The sequence below is a fragment of the Galleria mellonella genome, unplaced genomic scaffold (assembly GCF_026898425.1).
Source record: "Galleria mellonella isolate WM207_F2 unplaced genomic scaffold, CSIRO_AGI_GalMel_v1 utg28, whole genome shotgun sequence".
Lineage (NCBI taxonomy): Eukaryota > Metazoa > Arthropoda > Insecta > Lepidoptera > Pyralidae > Galleria > Galleria mellonella.
In genome coordinates this window covers 277,762-303,681 of record NW_026442064.1, presented here as the reverse complement: position 1 = coordinate 303,681, position 25,920 = coordinate 277,762, and the positions used below count along the sequence as shown (strand labels likewise).

At 35.9% G+C, this 25,920-nt stretch overlaps 1 protein-coding gene across 2 annotated transcripts in view; it reads left to right on the top strand.

The window, feature by feature from the left end:
• The window catches only part of LOC113517848 (adenylate cyclase type 6), a 337,672-nt gene that overhangs the window by 185,284 nt on the left and 126,468 nt on the right, over window positions 1-25,920 (top strand). For both annotated transcript variants that reach the window (XM_052895423.1, XM_052895422.1), the window contains exon 4: window positions 14,053-14,149. In XM_052895423.1, coding sequence (XP_052751383.1) covers window positions 14,053-14,149 — 97 coding nt within the window. The remainder of the gene's footprint in view (window positions 1-14,052; window positions 14,150-25,920) is intronic.

Genomic DNA, 25,920 nt, shown 5'->3' with positions numbered 1-25,920 from the left:
ATTACAATAGTAAACTTATTATAAATATAAATAATTACAAGAAATAATCACAATGAGAAAACAATAGGCGACCTTATCACTAAGAGCGATCTATTCCAGGCAACCTTTGGATGGAGAGGAGTAATTATAAACAGTTTGATCGGAGGCACGATGAAATTCTATTATTTCTAAAATATAGAGATATGATACATTTTTTTTTATACCACTGAGGTGGCATACAAGCCTATGGCTCAACTGACGGTAAGTGGTTACCGTAGCCTATGAACACCTGCAATACCAGAGGTATTACGCGTGCGTTGCCGACCCTGAAGAAACCTCTTTACCCCCTAATACAATACATGTAATAATGTAAATATATATCCCTACTTATTATATATACTTATATACTATTACTAGCTGACTCGGTAAACGTTGTTTTACGATATACATTATTTCTAGAACTATACATGAAAATATATCGTACTACAATTATTATATTCGATTGTCATCTTGCAACCCTATTGCGGAATATAAAAATCGCGATTAAACAACAGGGGTTGATCATAAAAGCGTGAAAATTTGAATTTGTATGTATTTTGCAATGCTAAATAATAATAAAATAAAACTAAAAAAATTGTTGAAAAAATAAAAAATTACGGATGGTAAATTGAGGGGTGTGAAAAATAGATGTTGGCCGATTCTCAGACCTACCCGATATGCACACAAAATTTCATAAAAATCGGTAAAGCCGTTTCGGAGGAGTTTGGTAATAAACACCGCGACACGAGAATTTTATATATTAGATATATATACACATACGTCATAATCTAAGATTATCATCGAGTAAATGTGAGACAAAATTACAAACGTGTATTTTTTAACAAAATTAGAAAATTCAACTTTACTTACACTCATAAATGCCTCTGATTACTCATCTTAAATTACATCATCATCATCATCATCTATCATATAGCCTTTAACTATCCGCTGATGAACATAGGCCATATTATTGGGAGGTTTTGCTAGTAGTTGCCACACTTGGCAATCGGGTTGGCAGCCCCAGGCTTTGGTGATGTTTTAAAAGAGTGATGGCCATCCCTCGACTTTTAAGTTTCTTTAGTCGCCTCTTATGATACCTATCGTCATAGTCGTAGAATACTGACGGATCTGACAAAGATTACATATAAAGATCCGTCAGTATTCCACGACTATGACGATATGAGAGAAGTAAGTGGCTCATTCTATACCGGAGCCACACGACATATTACATTACCTTACGGTAAGGGATTGTTAGCAATGGAGTTTGACAGCCCCATTGCTAGCAAAATGCCCTATTAGGTCCACCTCAATGTGACCTCCAAGTGGTTCCCTCAAGAAACCATCGTGAACAATTCTTGTTGAATTCGTCACGATGGACTTGCTTGACCCTCACCTATCATCCTTTACTGGTGCCCCGCCGGTGTATACCGATATATTTGGTTGTTCATTGAAGGTATTTCTTTAGATGTTTCCTTAATGTGGCTACACCACAATAATAGGTATAAGGAGCCAGTTATATCTCCCAACTAATTAATATTCCGCTCAGATAGATCGTTCACAAAATTATGAGTCGGCCAATTACATTCAGCAACGACGTGTCCTGTGTTTAAGCAGATATTTAACACCTACATCCCACAGATTCATAAGTCTTCCTCTCACCTCGCCGATGGGGATTAATTAGTAAGGAATTGTTACCTGAATAGTAATAGGTAAATACCACCGGGCATATTACGCAGCGCTGTCGTGTTACGCCATGTTTTATTAGTGTCTATAGCTTTAAGTAGTCTATTATTTTGTAATTAGTGATGTGTCGAATCGCTCTTTTTTGGTATTAGACTATTTATTTATTTATTTATTTATTTAACACTTTATTGCACCAACATAACATGATTTGTTAAAACAATTTTCAATACGTATAGTGTAGTACAAAAGGCGGTCTTATTGCTAAGCAATCTCTTCCAGACAACCTTTGGGTAGAAAGGATTAAAGCATAAGTAGGTAGGTGTCGCGTTAAAAAAGATAGACTTGTAAAAAATAATATTTATGACAGCATAGTCATATACATACATAAATAAACACATACAACCAAACATATACATATATATACAAACACATACACATATAAATATATATACATACACATACACATATAAATATATATACATACATATACATATATACGCATAAATACATACAAATATACCATATTAATACACATATATATAACACACACAAAACTGGAAATACGTAGGACTAAGTGATTATAAGGATAGGTAGTGGGCTTTAACTAAGTTTTTAAAAATGGGCAACGATTGAGCGCACCGTATAGAGGTAGGGAGTGAGTTCCACAAACGAACTGCTTGCACGGAAAAGGATTTGGAGTAAAAACAGGAAGAATGGGTAGGAATTATGAGTTGGAGGTTGTCAGTACTACGTAAAGAATAAGAATTAGAATTGCTCTCTCCAAGACTATTTTAGTATTACTTAAAAAAAGAATCGAATCCTGACTCGAGTCTGACAACTCGGATACGTACTCGAGTACTTGTATGCAAGAAATTCAATTTTCAATTGAAACATACTCGAGTCTGATACTTTAATAAATTATTCGTATTTAATATGTTTTTGGCTAATAAAACTATAAGGCGGAAGCAAAAATTGCGATAAACATGCGACTAGTATAAGTAGGTATTTAAAACCTTTATTCGATTACCGTTCAAGTATCCGAGTTACTAATCAATATTCGAGTCAGTGATGCATAGCGATTTAGGTATGGCATGTTACAACTAATATGGTACAGAGACTTTGTTCGTAAAGAATCAATTTTTTCTCTTGCAAGCTACAAGAGCGCAAACTATACACCGGACTAGACTTCGACAAAGCCTTAGTACCTCATAAAATGCAAAGTAAGAGCCTACATTTAATATACCGAGAACATCGTTCGACCGACATTGTTCTCTGGGCTAGCACCAATAAACATCAGTGCACTGTCTTTTGTACTCGTATTTTCTGTTAAATTTTAATATTACAAAGACTTTTACAAAGATGCGACATTGTCCGCATGCTGTTTTAATAACATTCCGAGGGCTGGCTTATTAGTTTTAATCAAATTTAAAACGGGCTTATTTCTATATATTAAGTTGATGGTATCTTAAATTCTTCATATCCGGTACAAGATACAGGTTCCATTTGAAAACTTTTGCATCTGACGTTATTATATTATATTAGTTTTATTTCACTTTAATTATTTTTATGTAACTTAGAATGGCAAACAAGCTGACGGCCCACCTGATGGAAAGTGGTAACCGTCGCCTATAGACATGAGCAGTATCAAGAACATGGCAGAATATACTGTTTCTTTCATAATGCCCCCCATGTATTACCATTCGTGAGGACTAAGGTGTTATTCCTCTGTACCCTGTAAATTCACGCCATATTCCACCTTTCAAACCGAAACACAGCCATGCAAACAACTGCTTCACGGTAGAAACACGAGTGGAACAGAGTTACCCAAGCAAACGACTTTTGAAGAAAATGTCCCACTGGTAATATAAATACATACATATTAATAATTTTCATACATACAAACATAACGAGTACGTATTTGTCATGCCTGTCTCCCATTAGGGTAGGCAGAGTAATATTTAACTTATTCGGGTTCAGTATTTGATTTATTACATTACTATGCCAGTCGTTAACTATCCACTGCTGGGGGGAAAGGGATTGTTAGTAATGGAGACTAAAAATCCCATTGCTAGCAATATACCTAACCAGGTCGAACTCCACGCGGTTCCCCCTGGAAACTAACATGATTAATTTTTCATGATGAATTCATCGTGATAGGCTAACTGGCCTGTTTTCATTCTCATCGATCACCCTTCACTGGTGCTCCGCCAGCGTATCCAGTTAGCGCGGGCGGGGTTACCAATCCATTTTCATTCAACAAAAAAAACCTATTCACCGCTGAAGATAAGTTTTTTCAGTCGACCTTTGTCGGTAGTAGTTACACTTGGCCAGCGGTTGATCAACCGCAGTTAGGCTTTGATACGGTTTGGTAAGGTCAACAGTTAAGTTCCTCTAGTCGCCTCTTATTACACCCACAGGAAAGGAAAGGAGATCTAATACATAAACATCTTTAAATATAAATGTTGAAATGATAATAAAAATTCAGTGAGAACGTTATACAAATACTATTTCTAAATAAATAAATAAATAAATAAATAAATAAATAAATAAATAAATAAATAAATAAATCAGCAGTTTTAATTTTACCTTTCCATAATATAATAAATATTATCTAGTGCTATTTTAACTGATATTTCGACATATATGTATATATTTAATAAAAACAAATACGAACCAATTGTTCTGCTGATCGAGTCCCTGTAATAAATAACCTACTAATTAAATAAGTTCCATATCACTACCCAATATGAAAATGAGCGCAACGACCACCGCTACTCTCCTAAATCGAAAAGATTTAGGGGAAAGGATAGGAGACAGGAATTGCTAGTAATGCGGATTATCAGTCCTTTTGCTAACAACACACTCTATCAGGTCGATCTGCACGAGGTCTCTCCTGGAAATCATCGTGCTGAATTCCAGGTGTTAATCACGATAGGCTAACTGACCTGTCTTTTCATTCTCACCTATCATCCCTCAGTAGCGTCCCGTCATCGTATACCGTTAGCGTTGGCGGGGTTATCGTTCCATAATCATCGATTAAAAAAACTGAAAAGATTAATTTCTATAGAGAATACTTTATGTATATTTATATGTAGATATAGGTAACTCAGGTAGCATGTTATAAAAAGGATAGATAACGCAATTATCCGACCTCTCACGATGAGGTGCTCGGGCCAAAGCTTTGCTTTCTACCTATAACATTGTTGTTTTTGCCATCAAAGAATTTTTATTCTTTTTTCATTGTTTTCTACAGAATTCCGCTCCCTTTTTATAAGAATTCCCGGCGTGTATGGAATGTACGTAGTGGCAGCCACGCGTACGGATCACACGGGTTTTTCCCTTTAGAAAAATTCAACCGTGAAAATTTAGAGAGTATTAATTAATTATGCATGTGCCGTGTGGTCCCGGCATAGAATAGGCCCCTTCCTTTCCCGTAGGTGTCGTAAGGGGCGACTAAGGGAGGGTGAGGGATGGGCAACAGCGTCCCTGTTAAGACATCTCCAAAGCTTAACGACGGTTGTCAATCTACCCCCATGGGTTATCATGGGCAAAACAGTGTACTCTGTTATGTCCACCGTACTACTCATGTCTATAGGCGACGGTTACCGCTTTCCATCAGGTGGGCCGTCAGATTCTTTGCTATTCAAAGTTGTATAAAAAAAATCTACATAACTGTTAATTTGCACTTTTCCCACAATTGCAGGTTACTTACAGTTCATGATATTAATTCACAAAATAAAGCATTATTTTATTATTAATTATAACAAATCGAATATGGGAGTAACACTTGAGAATTGTGGAGAACCTCTGTATAATCCGAGGTTGATATAAAACCCAAAAATGCCGACTTTCCGATATAATTTCCCGTATATTTTTTACGCCATATTTGAGAAGACAATATTTTTTATTTCTACATTATAGCAAAGACATATCACAGATACTGCTTTAACAACCTCCTTCAGTTTGGTATCACTTAAAAAAATACTCAAAAAAATACCAACTTTCTCGATAAAAAAACACGATTTTTTTTGATGGGTGAAAATGGTATAGTAGCCCCGCCTACGCTAACGGGATACGCTGGCGGAGCACCAGTGAAGGGTGATAGTTGAGAATGAAAACAGGCCAGTTAGTCCATCATGATGAATTCATCAGGAATCAACCATGATCGTTTCCAGTGGGAACCGCGAGGAGGTCAACCTGGTTGGGTATATTGCTAGCAATGGGATTCTCAGTCTCCATTACTAACAATCCCTTTCCCCCCAAAAAGACACGATTAGGTACTAAATTTCCAACAGATGGAATGGATGGTAAATGTTATACAACGTTATTGTTACTTGTTTTAATATTCCTGGGAGTTTGAAAAGAAATTTTATTAAGACTATTAATTTATACTTAAAAACCACAAAGTGAAATGAAATATAATATTTATTGTAGATATTGAGTTAAAAAAAACGTTTTCAATAATAAACTCCTTAGCGCAATTTAAAGACAAAACAGATGAAATATAAACAGTTCGCTATAACGTAATGGAAACTCTGTACACATTTTAACTGGCGATTGCTGAAAGCTAAAATATAATAATACGTCTTCTGTTCGAAATGCGTGCCTTCTCTCAAGGGCATAAGACACAAATTAACTGTGCAAACATTTGAGTATTAAATATTCAAAGTATTGGGTGACATGAGCTGCCAAAAACTAATATTGGTGAAATAAAGAATTTATAACGTTAATACGTAGTGTGCGGTCAGGAATGGTGAAATCCTTGGGAGCAATCGTCTTGTGTTTAATTATTTTATGGTGGAATACGATTGTGGTTAATTTGGTATACAGAATGTTAAAAGTAGGGTTTCAAAGAAGAGAACTGTCGCCGAATGCTGTTGTGAATACCACATACTGACTGTTCAGGTAAAACAGGAATCCTTTTGACTCTTGCTTGATTAAGACATTTGTATGGATTCTTAAGATATTTTACGCCTCAAAATGGCCAAAAAGCTGTATATATATCTATGTATATATTCTTTATTGTAGTTGTAAATTACATTGTTAATGCATTTATAAATATTGTGAGCAAGGGTGAACTTGTCTCTGACAGAGATCTCTTCCAGTCAACCCAATGTAGTTAGAAAACATGTTGTTAGCAGGTAGCTGAAGTGCTCACCTGATGGAAGTGGTAACAATCTCTTATACATCGATGTAACACCACAGACAACATATATGTACAAAAGTCGATTGCTTGGGTGCCTCTGTCCCATTCGTGTTTCAACCGTGAAGCAGCTGTGTTTGCATGACTGTGTTTCGGTTTGAAGGGTGGGATATGGCGTGAATTTACTGGGTACAGAGGAATAATACCTGAGCCCTTAGGAATGGCAACGCATGGGGGGTATCATGGACAAAACAGTATACTCTGTTATGTCCATGGTACTGCTTATGTCTATAGGCGACGGCTACCACTTTCCATCAGGTGGGCCGTCAGCTTGTTTACCATTCTAAGTTGTATAAAAAAAAAATACTGTAGCCTCCATAGTTCTACTGGTATTTTCAACCGACTTAAAAAAAAAGAAGAATTACAATTCGGTTGTATTTTCTGTTTGTTACCTCATGATTCCGTCAGTCGTAAACACATTTGGAAAATTATTTTTTATTCAATTCAGAAATTTTATGAAAATCATAGTTAACAGTAGTTTAGATTTAAAATTAAAGTCACTGGTTTTGCTTCAAATTTAAATCTTTTGTTTTTGTACACAATTTAATTATTTTTATATAGAAATGTGTATATAACACGTGTTTACTGTCGTAGTAACGTATTTTATTAATGGATATAAATTCTTGCGACGTGTACGCAAAGTCTTTCTGACGTGTCGCGTAAGTGTTTACGAACGGGTGATGGTATGGTAGATACACATTACATATCTCTATTTTTTTATTTATACTACTTAGAATGGCAAACAAGCTAACGGCCCACCTGATGGAAAATGGTAACCGTCGCCTATAGACATGAGCAGTACCATGGACATAACATACTATACCGTTTCGCCCATGATACCCCCCATGCGTTACCATTCCTGAGGACTCAGGTGTTATTCCTCTGTACCCTGTAAATTCACGCCATATCCTTCAAACCGAAACACAGCCATGTAAACACAACTGTTTCACGGTAGAAACACGAATGGGACAGAGGTACCCAAGCAATCGACTTTTGTACAAAGTCTCCCTCTGGTTACCTCAGAGGTAAGTGACTGTACAAAAGCATATAAATATATAAACAATACTTAGTATTTAATTTTGAAAATAAATTCTATTATATTACAATTCATGTTACCATTGCGACAGTTATTTTAAGAAACTTGCTGTTAAAACCATCCATTAAAAGCCAAAAATGTGTACGCCATTAATAATATCATGTGTTAACAAACGTCAGTCGTTGTCGATCCTCGTTCGTGTTGACTCAGCGCTTTTATTTGCCTTATTTTCCGTTACGTGCCATACATTATTGTCGATTTGTCATCGTAAGACAAATTTCTCTCGTCTGAATAGATTATGATACTCTGTAGATTCATACTATAATAAAATCATAAGGTTGGAGTAATTTGTGTATATATACAGACATACGTACATACATATCTGTCACGCCTGTCTCCCATTAGAATAGGCAGAAACAATGGAACGCCAAATGCTTCGATTCATCAATCTTTTCATACACGCTCGCCGGTCACGGGTACTTTTAATTTGGCCCTTCTTCAGCACGTCGCCCATTTGGTCGACATACGTCTGTCTAGAGCGACCCCTACTGACATCTCCATTCATTCTTGCTTGATAAATTTCTTTCGTAATTCTTCTTTCGTCCATCCTCTCCAAATGGCCAAACCAACACAACATTCCTTTTTGTCACTACATTGTCTTTCAGTGCGCACTTCTCTCTAATCACACTGTTTATATATATATATATATATATATATATATATGTTAAATACAACATATAAATATCAAATAAAAGAGAACACAAATATTGTATTTCGCGAAAACTAAATAGATAGTTAAGTCAGCCATTTTGGAATTGGTATTTATTAAGATATTAAGTTTTTGGCCGTGTAGTCCCAGCATAGGCCACCCCTTCCTTTCTCAAACTATGTATACATGTCTAATTGGAGTTGCCAACCCGCCTACCAAGCGTGACAACTACCGGCCAACCTCCCCTTATTTATAGGGAAGACTTATATCCAGCAGTGGACAGTTAACGGATGAAATCATGAATGATGAAGTCACTAAACGAAAATATGAGAATAAATTTCAATTTTGTTATTAAATTCGTATAAGTCCGACAAAGTAAACGGCTGTTTATTTTATTAGAATCGGTCAAGCAAAGCATATATATATGCATATATATAGCATATATATATATGTATCAGCCATTAACTGTCCACTGTGGAACATAGCCTGCCCCATAAGGAGGGCTTAGCCAGTAGTTGCCACGCTTGGCAGGCAGGTTAGCAACCGCAGCTTGGCTTTTACTGATGTTTTAAGACAGACGCTACTGCCACTCCCTCATAGAAGACATAGTGATCTTTTAGTATTTACAAACATAATTTGCTTTAAGAAAATTACTCTAGCAATTAGTAAATTTATATTGTTACCTTCATAACTTCTGAATGCATTGTTTTATATAATTCTTCCAAAAATGCATTGTCCAAATAAAAGTGTTCTCTCAATGTAGAAACAATATTTTGAGAATAGTCGATATTACCAATAATCGGAAAATATACATATAAAAAGGCACATTGACCTTGAGGTGCGGATAAATAAGTACCTCTGTCTATATATGTGTTATATATACATGTACGTTTTTGCATATCAACAAACAAACAAATTAAGAAAGTAGAAAAGTCGCAAAATTTCTTATACTTACGATGACTCAATCCCGAAATGTCAAGAACTTTCTAAAAACTGGCTCGACGGGTATAAAAGGCGAGCAAGGCGCGGTCGAATAACTTCCCTCGATGCGACCCTCCATCCCGTACGGAGGCCGAAGTACGGTGGCTTAAGCCGTGGTTCGAGCCGCTCTGGCACCCTTGGGCGGTTCACCGGTAAGAGTCGACACTCAGTCGCTTCCCTGCGTACGCGTCCAGTGAAGCTGTCAAGGCCTCGCTCCCCTGCACACGTGCCCGGTAAAGTTGTCAAGGCCAACAGCTAACAGCAATAACAGCTCAAAAAAAAGGAAAAACAACGGTCGAACGGTATTTATCTACAAGCGATAGCGATATCTCACGAAGAAGGATAATCAACGGCGACTATCGCGAGCTAATAAGAACTATTCCACAAGTTGGATTGTCAGCTTGAGATCTCTATGCCAACATTATCCTTGAGATCTCTACACCTAATTGTTTATACTTGGTAAATAAACGGACTTCTATCCTCACGATTCCCCATTTATTATTACCTCGCTGGTAATATCAAAAAGTAGAAAGCGGCTTATCAAAACCTATATCTAGAGTATAGCTTTGTATAGATATGAGACGTGAACATTAACTCAGAAGGTAATGGATAAACTTAGAGCCTTTGAAATGTGGTGCTGGAGAAGGATGGAAAAAATTAGCTGAAGGGATCGAATTAGCAATGAGGAGGTCCTGCTTAGGGTTAAGGAAAAAAGACAAATTATTAGAACGATTGAGGACAGAAGGGAAAAAATGTTGGGACACTTGATACGACACGACGAACTTATGAACATTATAATAGAAGGTAAGATAGAAGGATGGAGGGGAAGAGGGAGACCGAGATATAGTTACATCGGGCAGATCAAGGAAGGAGTTGGTGTCGTGTCGTATCAAGAGGTGAAGAGACTCGTTGAAAATCGTAGTGAGTGGCAAGAGCTCCACCGACAAGAGCGCAGCTCTTAAATTAGAATGGTAGATACTATGGCAGACACGAAGGTATATAACTTTTTTTTATTAAGAAACATAGATCGAAAAATTTCGAGCCTCTCTTACAATTCAACTGTCGTGCAGTTTCAAATTATAGTATGTAAAACATTTTCATTGCACGATTTCGTACATCGTATTATAGATGCGTCTTTTGGCTGCTTATCGATTGCTATTGTACAATACTGTACATGTCACTAAAGCATTCGTTATTTTTTGGAGATTACATCTTTTACCTTTCTTCCCCATCGATTGTCGGTTCTTCAAACTATGTGACCAACCCATTGCCGCTTTAGGTTGTTTATCCTTCGGGCTATATCAGTGACGTGGTTTCTTGTATGAAAAAAAAGATTTTTGAGTGGCAACCCCGTACGGGCAATCGCAGTATAGGACGATCCCCCAATAAATGGAGTGATGACCTGAAATGCGTTGCAGGGAATCAGTGGATGCAGGTGGCTTAGGATCGTTCTTTATGACAGTCTATGGGGAGGCTTATGTCCAGCAGTGGACGGATAATGGCTGAAATGATGATGATGGTTACATCTTTTATTATTTAAAAAACTTTGTGGATGCGACAAAAGTGATCTTGTTCTCGTCCAACACTAACATAACAGAGCAAAGTTCTATTTATTTAGATCTAGCTTTTACGTATTACTTTGTGCGCGTGACCGGATTATGTTCATTGACCGAGATAAAAAGCTTTAAGCTTCTCTATCCCATATAGTACATATATATCAAGTTCTATAGTAATTGGTAAAGCCATTAAAGCAGTTAATTATATATGTAATAGCCATGTGGTCCCGGCATAGAATAGGTCACCCCTTCTTTTCCAGTGGACGTCGTAAGAATTGACTAAAGGAGAGGGGGGACAGGCAGCAGTTTCTCTTAAAACATCTCTAAAACCTAACTGCAATTGCCAATCCGCATGCCAATCGTGGCAACTACTGGCGGAGGCTTATGTTCAGCAGTGGATAGTTAAAGCCTGATATGACTTTTTTATTCAGCTTAAAATGGCAAACAAGCTGACGGCCCACCTGATGGAAAGCAGTAACCGTCGCCTATAGACATGAGCAGTACCATGGACATAACAGAGTATACTGTTACGCACATGATACTCCCATGCATTGCCATTCCTGGGGACACAGGTGTCTATTGCTCTGTACCCTGTAAATTGATGATATGATGTATAAATACACTTTTAATAGCAAAAACTAAAACATTTCCTTATCATTGCTTAATAAGAGAGAAAAATGCTGTCCTATTATATCGTGACGATAAAATTGTACGATAATATTAGTATGTTATCGTACAATATATTATATTAGTACATTATAGTATAGTTACTATCACATTGACGGCTATTTTATTCGTAACTTTCGAAACTTTTAAAACACTACAGTATTACCGCGACTCATCTGGCTTAATGGATTATCAGCGAATTAGAGGAACATTTTAAACTAATGCTCGGTCCCTTCAGATCCCTTAAAACTCAATTATAGGAGGTCGATAGCCGCTGCTAGTGCCTTTTCAAGATACTTTGACATTTGCCGAATTTTTACAAGAGGTTACAATTAGATGAATGGTTCAACTCGAATAAACAGATATTATCGAGTTTTAATAGAATATTCAGATACTAATGAACGTCTTTGACCGGTAAATCTCCAGTAAAATCGATAATATTATTATTATTATTATATTATATATTTTTTTTTGTACAACTTAGAATGGCAAACAAGCTGACGGCCCACCTGATGGAAAGTGGTAACCGTCGCCTATAGACATGAGCAGTACTATGGACATAACAGAGTATACTGTTTCGCCCATGACACCCTCCATGCCTGAGGACTCAGGTGTTATTTCTCTGTACTCGGTAAATTCACTGCCATATCCCACCCTTCAAACCGAAACACAGCCATGCAAACACAACTGCTTCACGGTAGAAACACGAATGGGTCAGAGGTACCCAAGCAATCGACTTTTGTACAAAGTCTCTCTCTGGTTACATACATACATTACATACATACAATCATAATACATTTTATTATACATCTGGACATAAAACATTTATTTTTTTACATCTACAATGATTTTTATTTTTCAATCACATTCTGTTTTTATATACCAGCTGTGCAAATAAGTGTTTCGTAATCTCCTGGATTTATGGTGTAAAACATTTTTATAATGGAATTGAAGGTATTCATTTCAGATTTTTATTATTCTGACAGTGGTACAAAGAGGCAACAACAATAGAACATGCTATGGCGTTAGTCTGTCCTACGTTCCCATCTCTGATTGCTAAGTTGTTATACTTTTGTACCTAAAATTTCTCTACCAAATCCCACCCTTCAAACTAAAACAGTCATGCAAGCACAGCTGTTTGTAGAAATGATAATAAGTGGCGATAGAAACAAATTATTATTACAGCCGTTAACTGCCCCCTACTGGATACACATAAGCCTTCCTCATAAGGGGAGTTCCGCCAGTAGTTGCCACGTTTGGCGGGCGGATTTACAACCGCAGTTAGGCTTTTAGACATGTTTTAAAAGGGACACTGGTGCCCATACCTAGCTCTCCCTTAGTCGCCTCTTACTACACCCATGGGAAACGAAGGGGTGGCCTATTTTTTTTAATGGATGATAATGGAATGGTAACCCCGCCTGCGCTATCAGTATACACTGGCGGGGTACCTGTGAAGGATGATAGATGAGGATGAATCAGGTCAGTTGGCCCACCGTGACGAATCTAACAATAAATCAATCACAATGGTTTTCAGAGGGAACCACGAGGAGGTCGACCTGACAGGGTATATTGATAACAATGGAGCTGCTAATCCCAATTACTAACAATCCCTTCTCCCCCGGGGTGGCCTATTCTATGCCAGGGAATGCACGGCGAAATAATACATACTAGAATTGAAAAAAATTACCTAGTATAAGTCCCTCTCTCTAAGGAATAAAACACATTGTTGTCTGTAAAGAATCATTATCTATGTAAATTCTATTATAAACAAAGCTCATACAAACAATAATACACATTAAAATTGTTTACCACTAAAAAAAACCGACTATATTCTGGTATAACCATTATTTTGATTTAAAAAAAAAGTAAATTGCTAAACCAGTTTTAATTCGATCGATTCCTTAGACATGAGCAGTACCGTGGACATAACAGAGTATACTGTTCCGCCCATGATACCCCTCATGTGTTGCCATTCCTGAGGACTCAGGTGTTATTCCTCTGTACCTGTGTCTGTCTGGAATAAAGTTTCATTATATTTCCAAAAAACTACGCGACGCTGCAGCGGCTCACTAGTATATGTGTATGTAATTACGGTAAATATTTACTCATAGTACAAGCATTGCTTTGTCATAAATCCAGTAGTGTTTATTATTTTATAATATCATATTTTATTAGCTAATGTATGTGTGTATGTCGACAGGTGGAGTCGGAAGGCGGCGGCACGTCGTCACCACCCACGCTTCCACTATGCCCAGCCGGCCGGCCAGATGCAGATGTGCAACCGCTACTTAGCGATGGTAAGTCGATAGCTTTATAGATGAATACTCTTTATTGTTTCCTTCAAAAGATTGCAATAGTAAACTTATATTATAAATAGATACAAACAATTACAAGAAATAGTCACAATGAGAAAACAATGGGCAACCTTATCGCTAAAAGCGATCTCTTCCAGGCAACCTTTGGATGGAGAGGAGTAGTTATAAATAGTTTGATGGGAGGCACGATTAAAATTCCGTCATTTTAAATACAATATTATGTAATATTATCATCTCTTATATATAAATAAATTTATTTCTCTTCACCATCCATCACAGTGAAATACAATGAAATGTCTTATATTAAAATACATACATACATACATATCTGTCACGCCTGTCTCCCATTAGGGTAGGCTGAAACAATGGAACGCCAAATGCTTCGAAACAAATCTCTTTCGCTTCCTCCACATTCATCAATCTTTTTATACACGCTCGCCGGTTATGGGTACTTTTAACTTTGGCCCTTCTTTAGCACATCGCCTATTTGGTCGACATACGTCCGTCTAGGGCGGCCCCTACCGACATCTATTAAAGTAATCAAATTATAAATATAATTGTGAAAATAAATTATAACAAATTAGCTGAATCACTGTAGAAGTAAATTTATTAAGAAATTCTAGAGAAGTAAAGAGCAATCAAGTTTTGATTGGAATCATCACAAGTGTTTCTGTGAAATTAGTAAAAAATAAATACATTCAATCAATCAATTAATCGCAATTTGATTTATACTGCTACATACTGCTACTCCACGTTAGCCGAATAATTCATTTGTTTACACTTTCATTCGATTGCGTCGGCGTCGTAACAAACTATAGTTGTCTCACCAAGCGTTGTATCAGTCCGTACCGGGATCTTTTTTAATGGTAGGTACATAAAACTATTCTACCTCTCAAGTTGGAGTAAACAATGAGTATATACATAATCCTCTCAACTTCGACAAAAATTATATGTATATATATATATATATATATATATATATATTTTTTTTTTTTTTTTTTTTTTTACAACACAGGGGGCAAACGAGCATGCGGCTCACCTGATGGTAAGTGACTACCGCCGCCCATGATCACCCACAACACCTACGGCATTGCAGGTGTGCTGCCGGCCTTTTAAAAAGGAATATGCTCTTTTCTTGAAGGTTATGTTGTCGTATCGGTTCGGAAATACTGCTGCTGGAAGTTGATTCCAAAGAGTGGTTGTGCGTGGGAGAAAGTGCCTTGAAAAACGCACGGTGGAGGACCGCCACTTGTCCAGATGGTTGGGATGAAATTTTAGTTTATGGCGGGTTGTACGATGGTGAAAATCTGCAGCAGGTATCAATCCGAACAATTCTTCAGAGCACTCCCCATGATAAATTCGGTAGAAAATGCACAGAGATGCAACATCTCTACGCAGTTCCAGTGGGTCAAGTCGGACAGTAAGACGCCGATCGTCAACAATTCGAGCTGCCCGACTTTGAATGCGGTCTAACGAAAGGAGTTGGTACTGTGGCGCTCCTGCCCACAGGTGAGAACAGTATTCCATGTGTGGCCTCACTTGAGCTTTATATAGTTTCAGGCGGTTTTCTGGCGTGAAATACCGTCTCACCCTATTGAGCACCCCCAACTTTTTGGAAGCTATCTTAGCTTTTTCCTCCAGATGACCGCAAAACTGGACGTCGCTAGATATATCGACGCCAAGAATCCCCAGACTCGACTTAGTATCGAGGGAAGTGCCCCGAAAGTAAGGAGATACGACAAACGGTGTCTTTTTTGCGGTGATATATATATATATATATATATATATATATATATATATATATATATATATATATATATATATATATATATATAGCTTACTGTGCCTATATAACAAAGTACTTTCAGAACAATACAGTATTTTTAATGCATTTTTTATATAAATATTAAAATTGTTAAAAATAAATTTTCATTTAAAGAGTTTTATTGATCCCCTAATATTGGCATTTGGTGTTCAATACTATAAAAAGATTTTTGCATGTGGAAACAGCGACCCGTTCCACTTATCGCTACAAACTTTCCCCTCTGGGGAGTAAGAGTGTGATTCGCCACCTATCCCTACCACTGTGCGACTCATAAAAATAAATGGAATAAATGTGCCACTTTTCCCTAGCGGATGTCCCCTTTGCCTTATTTAAAATAATCTATTTTCTATACAGGAAATATCATAAGTTGTTAAAAAGTTAACTTGACATTACGCCGCTTATTCATTCCTCTTGTCTGCGAATTTTATTTTCGTTTAAAAACTTATTTTCCACCGCACCTTATCCTGCAAGTTCCGTTATCAAACTCTGCAAACATTATCAAGCATTCATTAATCAAGCCACGTCTCGGTAAAATGTAAGACAGATAGCCTGTCCAACCGTCAACTTCTCAGCCTCTTCAGTATTGCTCCTGTAGCCGCTTTACTCTTGCTGACAATCTCCGTAGCACAGTAGGTTTGTTGTTTTAAAATGAAGTCCCGGGGTTTGAGTAACGGTCGAGCCAATTTAGTTCGGATTTGGGTGTATAACTATCGTGGCACTTATTGATAGGACCGTGTGCTCCTGGCAGACTATGGGCCACCTCTTTCTTCCCGGAATGGAGGACTTTGAAGGGTCTTAAACATTCTAAAAAGTTCTTAAATGACAATGTTGAAGGATGGGATAAACTCATCTACAGCGGTGGTAGACAACAGGCAAGACTCATTATGGTCATTAAGGCCTTAACTGGACATATGCCAATAAGGCATGTACTACACAAGATGGGTCTATCTTCAGACACACTGAGCAGACTGGGCGGGGAGAAATCGGAATCCATGGAACACTTGATGTGCAACTGTGATTCGTTAGCGAGCATGCGCATGAGTCTACTGGGAACGGCTTAACCAGAGCCAGGGGAGTACAGATATCTTAAACCGCGGGATATCGTTAAGGTAACACATAGGATCTATGAAATGATGGTATAAGGCAGGGGGAAGCACAAAAGATCCCGATGGATCGACGTGCAACGGCTTAGCTGACGCCATATGCGAATATAAGATAAGATTCTTTCTGTAGGTACCGCAAGAGGCGAGTAAAGGAATACAATAGTCGAGGGATGGGCAGTAGCGTGCCACTTAAAACATCACTAAAACGTAACTGCGATTGCCAACTCGTCTGCCAAGCGTGGCAACTACTGGCATTATTTTTTTTTTTTTTTTAATATTTTAAGGGCTTTTACCTTCTTCAGGTATATCAGTCCTATTGTACCCTGAACTGATTTCTCCAACAAAACTTTATCTACCTTCCCTAGATGCGGAAAGAGAAGAATTAATGGGCATCAATAATTTACAGAGATGTTCAAAAATTTCTGGTTTAAGTTCAGCTAACATAGTTTGAATAAGACCAACATTCAATTTATTTAAGTTAAAGTGGCGCATGAATTCTTCTCTTTCCTTTGTGTTAATACGACACTCTAATAGAATATGATGCACATCATCGATGGTACTACAAGTTTGACAATGGGGTGACAAGGACTTTCCCATCATATGTGCAAATTTTTTTGATGGATAATGACCAGAACGTAAACGAACAGCTAATTTAATACAGTACCTATTGATTTTAATTCCACAAAACCAAGGAATAAGTGGTGGTTCAGCCTGAATAGTTTTGTACCAAATCCCTTTTTCTTTTGAAATTTCGTTAAAATATTCTTTCCAATCTTTTTGACATTGATTTTTGAATTTAGATATATAATCAGTAAAATGTGGTAATGACTGATGTTCCCTACCTTTCTCTATGCCCAGTTTAGCTAAACGATCTGCTTCTTCATTGCCCCGTAAACCAACGTGTGCTGGAATCCATTGCAGTATTAGATCAATTTTGCTTAGGTTTAATTTATGAATGAGTTCTAAAATTTTGTAAGCAATAGGAATTCCTCTTTTTCCAGATGCACAATAAATTAAGTGTTGTAATCCGCTCTTACAATCTGATAAAATTACACATTTCTTAACATTTATGATAGATGAGATATATATCAATGCTTCTAAAATTGCAATTAATTCCGCTGACATAATAGACATATTACAATTGATTTTAAAGCAACCGAAATGATTTTTACTTAAATCACAAAACGCTGTGCCTAACCCACCCGTAGACTTTGCTCCATCAGTGAATATTTTATGCCAATCATTGTATTTCATATTAATTTCTTTGACGACTTCATGTTTTAGCAAATTAGTATCATAAGAAGATTTAGCATTTGTGATGTATTCTACTTCTGTTCTAATTATATTATTAATCTGAATACCCGTAACCCAAATATCTAATGAAAACATTTGAAGAGGATGACAAGAATGAACATGAATTGGTTTGATTGTGTTGAAAGTTGATATTAATAAAGGTTCTTTTTTATGTGCCCAATTCCTTGTTTGGCAGAGTAAATTCAATTCACCTAACAATTTTGTAGACATGTTGTTTGATACAGAAAGAGCTTTGAGACAATATTTAAAAGCAAGATAGCGTCTCCTTATTTTAAGTGGAGGAATACTTATTTCACTCTCCATAGTATGAATAGGCGTACATTTAATGAACCCGCCAATATACCTTAACACTTGATTTTGAATTTTGTCCAATTTCGCAATATTACTTTTAGCACTACTGTCATACAAAAAACAGCCATAGTCTATCCTACTTCTTATTAATGAAATATACAATCTTCGCAAATGAACTGGATGAACACCCCAAGTAGGCCCTGTTAAAACTCTCAATATACTTAAAAATTTTGTACATTTTTCTTGAACCTCACTTATGTGCTTGTTCCACAGCAACCTTTTATCTAACCATAGACCGAGATACTTAACACTATCTACAATATCGAGAGGAATATTATTAATAGTTATTTTAGTTTGATACTTTCTGCGTCCTCGACTAAAGACACAAATCTTAGATTTCACTTCAGATATATTTAAACCTAATTCTTCCAAAGCCATTATCATACAATTTAATGCATTTTGTATATTGTTTTCGCAATTTATAATCTTTTCATGACTAAAGTATAGCACAAAATCATCAGCATATTGTGAGATGACAACATGTTCAATGTGATGACAAATTTTATGCGTAACTAAGTTAAAAAGAAGCGGAGAAATCGGGTCTCCTTGAGCCAATCCCCTGTTTGTACATCTAGTAAGACTTGCTACTCCATGTTGGTTTTTAATTTTAAGATATCTTTCGCTTAAAAAGGACCAAAGGTATTGGCACATCTTTGTACCTACCTGTATTTCATCAAGAATTTTGACTGCTTTAGTCACAAGGACATTGTTGTATGCATTTTCAATATCTAAAAAACATGCTACAGTGGGATTGTTCTTTGACATACCTATTTGTATATATGATACCAAGCGAACAAGGCTATCTAAACAAGATTGTCCTTTTCTGAATCCTGTTGCATATGAAGGTAATATATTGTGTTTCTCGATATACCACTCTAGACGTTTTAATATCATAGAGTGAAATATTTTACATACGCATGACATAAGAGATAACGGCCTGAGTTTGACATCACTTTCAGAAGTGCTGCGAGATTTAGGTATAGGTACTATTTCGATGTTACGCCAAGGGCTTGGTACTTGACCAGAATGATATATGGAATTATATAGGTCTAATAGAGCCCGCTTTGCTATAAAAGGTAAGTTAAAAATCATAGAATATGTAACACAATCCTCACCGGGTGCTGTATCTTTTTTCTTTAAACAGTTATTCAGTTCCACCATCGTAAAGTCCGATTCTAAAAGTTTATTTTCAGAAGTAAGCATTGGTTTCGGATCTGATACAGTGTCTGGTGCTAAATTATGTAATAGTTCCTCTTTTTTTTTATCCGAACCAAAAACCTTGACATGCTTATGACCTTTAATCCACTGCATACGATGCCACATACTAGAAGATGATGTTGATTCATTAATACTGTCACAAAATCGTTGCCAATGGAGTGATTTTGCTCGTTTAATTAAGGTTTGTGCTTCAGCGACTTTTTGTTCTAATTTACATAAATTTTCTGGTGTAGGATTACGCCTAAACGTACTTAATGCTAGTCTGCGTTGCGCAACTATTTGAGATAAAGTGGGATTCCAGTAAGCTTTAGATTTAAATTTGTTATTTGGATTTATACATATTTTATAAAAAGGAATGCTGTGGTCTGCCGCTTTAGTAATTTGGTCAATAAAATAGTTATATGTCTCTTCAATACTTCTTAACTGAGATGAGGCATCCGAAAATGAGGCTAAAAGATATTTTCGATATTTATCCCAATCTGCCAACTTGAAATTTCGTTTCTTAAAAATATTAATTTGATCGTGATATTTTAATGATACTTTAATTATAAGATGGTCACTGCCTAAACTTTCATTTGAGATTTGCCAATCAAATAAAGTTGCTATGTCTGAAGAAACAAAAGTAACGTCAGGGGAAGATTGCTGTATAATGCCATTAACTAGCTTTAATCTTGTAGGGTCTCTATTATTTAAGGAAATAAATGCATATTCTAAGGAAGAATCTAAGATTTGTGTCCCTCGGCTGTCAATTTTATTTGACCAATTCGTATGATGACCGTTAAAATCACCTGCAACTAATGTCTTTTTGCAAAATCGGGAGAATATTTGATCCCAATCAGATAAGGAAGTGTGGACAGACGAAGGGCAGTATATTGATATTATATTTTCAAGGTCTTTGCAGTTATATAACCTAACATGTAAAATCTCGATTCCTAAATTATTAATAGATACAGGGCATACTTGAGATTGAATTGACTTATGTGTAATGATAGAAACTCCGCCATATGAATCCATCCTATCCTTCCTATAAATGTTGTATTCACTAATATTAAGTAATTGTTCTGAATCTAACCACGTTTCATTAATTATAGCTACGTGAATTTCTTCTTGCTTCAATAATGCATCAAAACTCGCTAATTTAGGTCTAAGACTTTGTGAATTCCACTGGATTATCTTGATTCTATAAAGCTTGGAATACTTATCCATAAAAGATACTAAATATGCTACTCCATACATCACCTTCTTTAATATATTCTCTCATGAGAAGATAACATTCCTCTGCAATTATCTTCAACACTGACATTATCTTCTCCTCAAATGATTTCTCTGATGTAATATTTTCTTTGATTTTTATAAGAATCTTCCCTATTTGGAATCTCGTACGTGTCTCTTGTTTAGCTTGCGGTGCCTTGGCTGAATCTATATTTATTTTATTTATTTATTTATTTATTTATTTATTTATTTATTTTTAGATAACTGGGATCCATTCTTGTTAGTAAGTGTACTTAAAACCTATGTTAATACTTAATTACTAATAATGATCTAGTCCTCTCGGAGAGCATTTTCACGAGAGGACTATCCAATTTATTAACAAACATGTTCAGGATACTGTTGCTACTCCCGCGTATTCGACGTAAAAACGAAGCTGTCTTTTTTCTGTATTTGTCGAAAGAATATTACTATCTTCTTTACATATATCGTCTTTACTTAATTTTTTTGTAGACTGTATGTCACGGTCAATTATAGCCTCTTTTTCAATATTCAGATCTGGTATTAACTCATCTTTATGAGCTACTGCCTTAGACTTTACTACGCTTCTGAAACTTCTTTCAGTAACCTCTTGAGATCTTAAATTAATAGAAGGTCCTGTAATGTTTAAGGTATTCGATGAAGATAGATTTATAGTTTTGACAGCATCCTTTTCGTCTATAATTTGTAAGGCTTTTCGGTAAGAAACATTTTCTCTGCTCATAATTAGACGTATATTTTTTTCTTTTATAAAAATAGGGCATTGTTTGTCTAGTGACATATGAATCCCCTTACAATTCAGACAAGTGAATATTTTCGCATCACAATTATTATGACTTCCTCCACATTTTGGACAAAGAACTTTTTACTTGCACAGAATTTCGCAGAATGACCAAATTTCCAACAGATTGAACATTGAGTTACAGGAAATACATATTTTTCAACTCTAAATCTACAACCATAAGCATACACGAAATCGGGTAAGATTGAACTTTCAAAACATATGCGAACAGTTTCACTTTCAACCCATTTTCCTTCAGAATTCAATCGATTCAATCTTTTCATTGACAAGATCTTATGAGGACAATTAATAATATCCAAAAGTTCATCAACATTCATATCTATATCTATTCCTTTTATTATACCATACGTTATATTGTTTTCGTAAGTCATCTGACATTTGTATCCCAAGTCTTTGAATTTCTGACAATTAATTAATTTTTCTGCATTTTCCTTTTTTTCGAATCGAATCAAAATCTTATATGGGTTTTTATATTTTATTCTAACAATATTGGATATGGTTAGTGATCTAAGTAGTTTTGCTAATGCTATTTGCTTTGGAAGTGCTTCTAGAGAAGAAACAGATACCTCAAAAATAGCTTCTTGTGTCTCGTTGACAACTTTCTTTACGGGGGTTATAGTGTCGCCTTTACTAAATTTCTTAGATTTCCTCTTAATAATGCTTGTAAAACTATCTTCACTACTTCCGTCACTTTTAACAGGATTCTTTCTTTTAATGGTTCTTTCAACATCTTGGTCAACAGCTATACAATGATTCTTTCTCGTCAAAAAATTGGGAAACTCCATATCACTTTTATCACTTATATTTATATAATTATCATCTTCACTTTCATCCATATTTCGTAGATAAAAGGTCGAGATAATCTATAAAATTTAAAATAAATATCGAGAGAAAAATTATGCGACGTAGTCTGACAGAGTCACGCTGACGTGTGTGAACTACTGGCATTATATAGGGGAGGCCTTATGTTCAACAGTAGACAGTAATGGCTCATATAATAATATATATATATATATATATATATATATATATATAAGGCTGTAAGTTGTAAGTGTGGGTGTATTTCGTGTTTCAACCGTGAAGCAGTTGTGTTTGCATGGCTTTGTTTCGGTTTAAAGGGTGGGAGATGGCAGTGAATTTACTGGGTACAGAGGAATAACACCTGAGTCCTCAGGAATGGCAACGCATGGGGGTATAATGGGCGAAACTAAGTTGCATAAAAAAATTACTGTTGACCTAAGACCTAAGAGATCCCAAAATACTTTTCACTTCGTGCTAAATTAATCACGTGATCGCGCCTTCTACTTAATATTTAATTAAACTTCATCCATTATTGAAGAGATCTCTTGCAATCGATCTCGTTCGAACCAGAGACGTTGTCAAAATTTACAGATACGATCAAACACGTGAAGTGAACTTTGACATATTTTTTTTTTAAATAAAATAAAACAGGCTTCTCTATTCGTAGTTGTCGCTCGTGTGAATGGAACTCAACTATTATTCAGCATAAGCCACAAAAGGTCAGCGAAGCTTTAAAAAGGTTTTATTAACGAGTCTATTAATAAAATATAATAGCTGCGGGCCACGTACCATGAAAGCGTAACGTAAGCCAAATTCTTTTATCGCTCACTCGCACCGCCGCTGACAGGGGAATGTTAAATTTCTTTGAAATTATTAGATTGAGGGAGACTTTGTACAAAAGTCGTTTGCTTGGGTACCTCTATCCCATTCGTGCTTCAACCATAAAGCAGTTGTGTTTGCATGGTTGTGTTTCAGTTTGAAGGGTGGGATATGGTGTGAATTTACTGGGTACGGAGGAAGAACACCTGAGTCCTTAGGAATGGCAACGCATGGGGTGTATCATGTGCGAAACAGTATACGCTATTATGTCCATGGTACTGCTCATGTCTATAGGCGATGGTTACCACTTTCCATCAGGTGGGCCGTCAGCTTGTTTGCCATTCTAAGTTGTATAAAAAAAAACTATTGGTTTTTGTATAATATATATAATTAGACCCTTATACATATATATATATGTATTATTTATATGTATTGTCGTATGGTACCTACATGGAATGAATAACCCCTTCCTTTCCCTTGAGTGTCATAAATAAGGAACTTGATGGTCGAGTGATGTACAGCAGCGTCCCTTTTAAATCATCTCTAAGTGTAACTGCCAAAGCGCTTGCCAAGCGTAGCAACTACTATCATAGTAACAGACTAATCATTAGTCTCTCTTGCGATTCCTGAAGTGGGTTCCGCGGAACTGTTCCATAAAAAAATCACCATTGTTCCGCGAAATTATTTATACAGTGAAACAATTTCGTTCTTCACATTAAAAGTTGAAGAAACCTATAAAATGATATTATTATAATACCTTTAAAATATTTTAAAAAATAGCTCTTGTTCTTATTTCAATTAGAGTGTTTTTGATTTGTAATCGTTTAACATGGGGTTCTATAAAATAAAAGTTGGGCGTTCCGTTACCTTAAAAATTAAGTAACCCCAGGACTAATGAATGTATTGGCAAAAAAACTGACCAAGTGCGAATCGGACTCGCGCATCAAAGGTTCCATACAAATTATAATTGGAAAAAAATGCAATAAAAAAATGTTTGTGATGCAACTATTAATTTAGGACTTCCATATTTTTCCTTTACTTGTGCTGTACGAATTTTTTCTTATTAAATTTTATAATTATAGGCCAACGGGGAGTACCCAGAAACCTACATATTTTTTAATGAATGGTAACCCCGCCTGTGCTTAATAGTATATGCTGACGGGGCACCAGTGAGAGATGATAGGTGAGATGAAAGGGCAGATCAATTAGCTTACCGTGATGAATACGCCTGCAATTCAGCACGACGGTTTCCAAGCAGGACCATGACAAGGTCGACCTGATAGGGTATATTGCTAGCAACGGGACTGATAATCCGCATTACTAACAATCCCTTTCCCCCCTTAAAGTTAAAAATTGTTGTAAATGTCCAAATGTATACTATAAACGGCCGCATCTTCTGATTACATTGTTTTTGAAGTTTCATTTTTCATAGTTTCAAGGAATTACAAACTTGAGCATTTGATATTAATTTCAGCGTTTTGATATCAAATTCTCCTAATTTTAAATAAATATAAGGCACCTGAATATAAAATATATTGTATATAAGTATGAGGGCAAAGCGATTAACTGAGTTATATATATATATATATATATATATATATATATATATATATATATATATATATATATATATATAAAAATATTAATATAAATTATTAATTCATGTTTTAATAATATTGTCTCACAAAAAAAAATTCTCTATATATATATATATATATATATAATAAACATTTAAGAAAGCCCCACCACAAACAAAACTTATAAAAAGAGATGACCTTGAAATGGCTAAATATGTCTTCATAACTTGTTGTCTTGTATCCTAGAATAAATAATAAAAATAAAACGTTTGTCGGGGCGATTATACTGTGCGGCAGCTGTAGGCGGCCACGTATAATCTCACACACGCCCCGGGGCGGGGGAGTGACGCGTTGTGAACTGTAATTGTTAATTTTGCACAAGTTACAGTAACACCGTATTCTGTATTCGCCTGTTATTACAATGTACGAGTGGGTACAATTGAATGTACTGTTGTTAACCCACTCTGACCCGGCTAATTATAACTTTCATTCACTTTGTTACTATGTTATGGTCAATTGTTGGAATCCGATGCTTCTGAATCAGGCTTTGTTATTGCAATTAATTGAATCTATTTATTAATAGATCTATTCACGATTGTAGATAGATAGATAGACAGACATACAATTTATTTACATACAGCATACAAATAACAACAAACATACACAGTAAAAAGAGATAAAATAATGTTTGTATA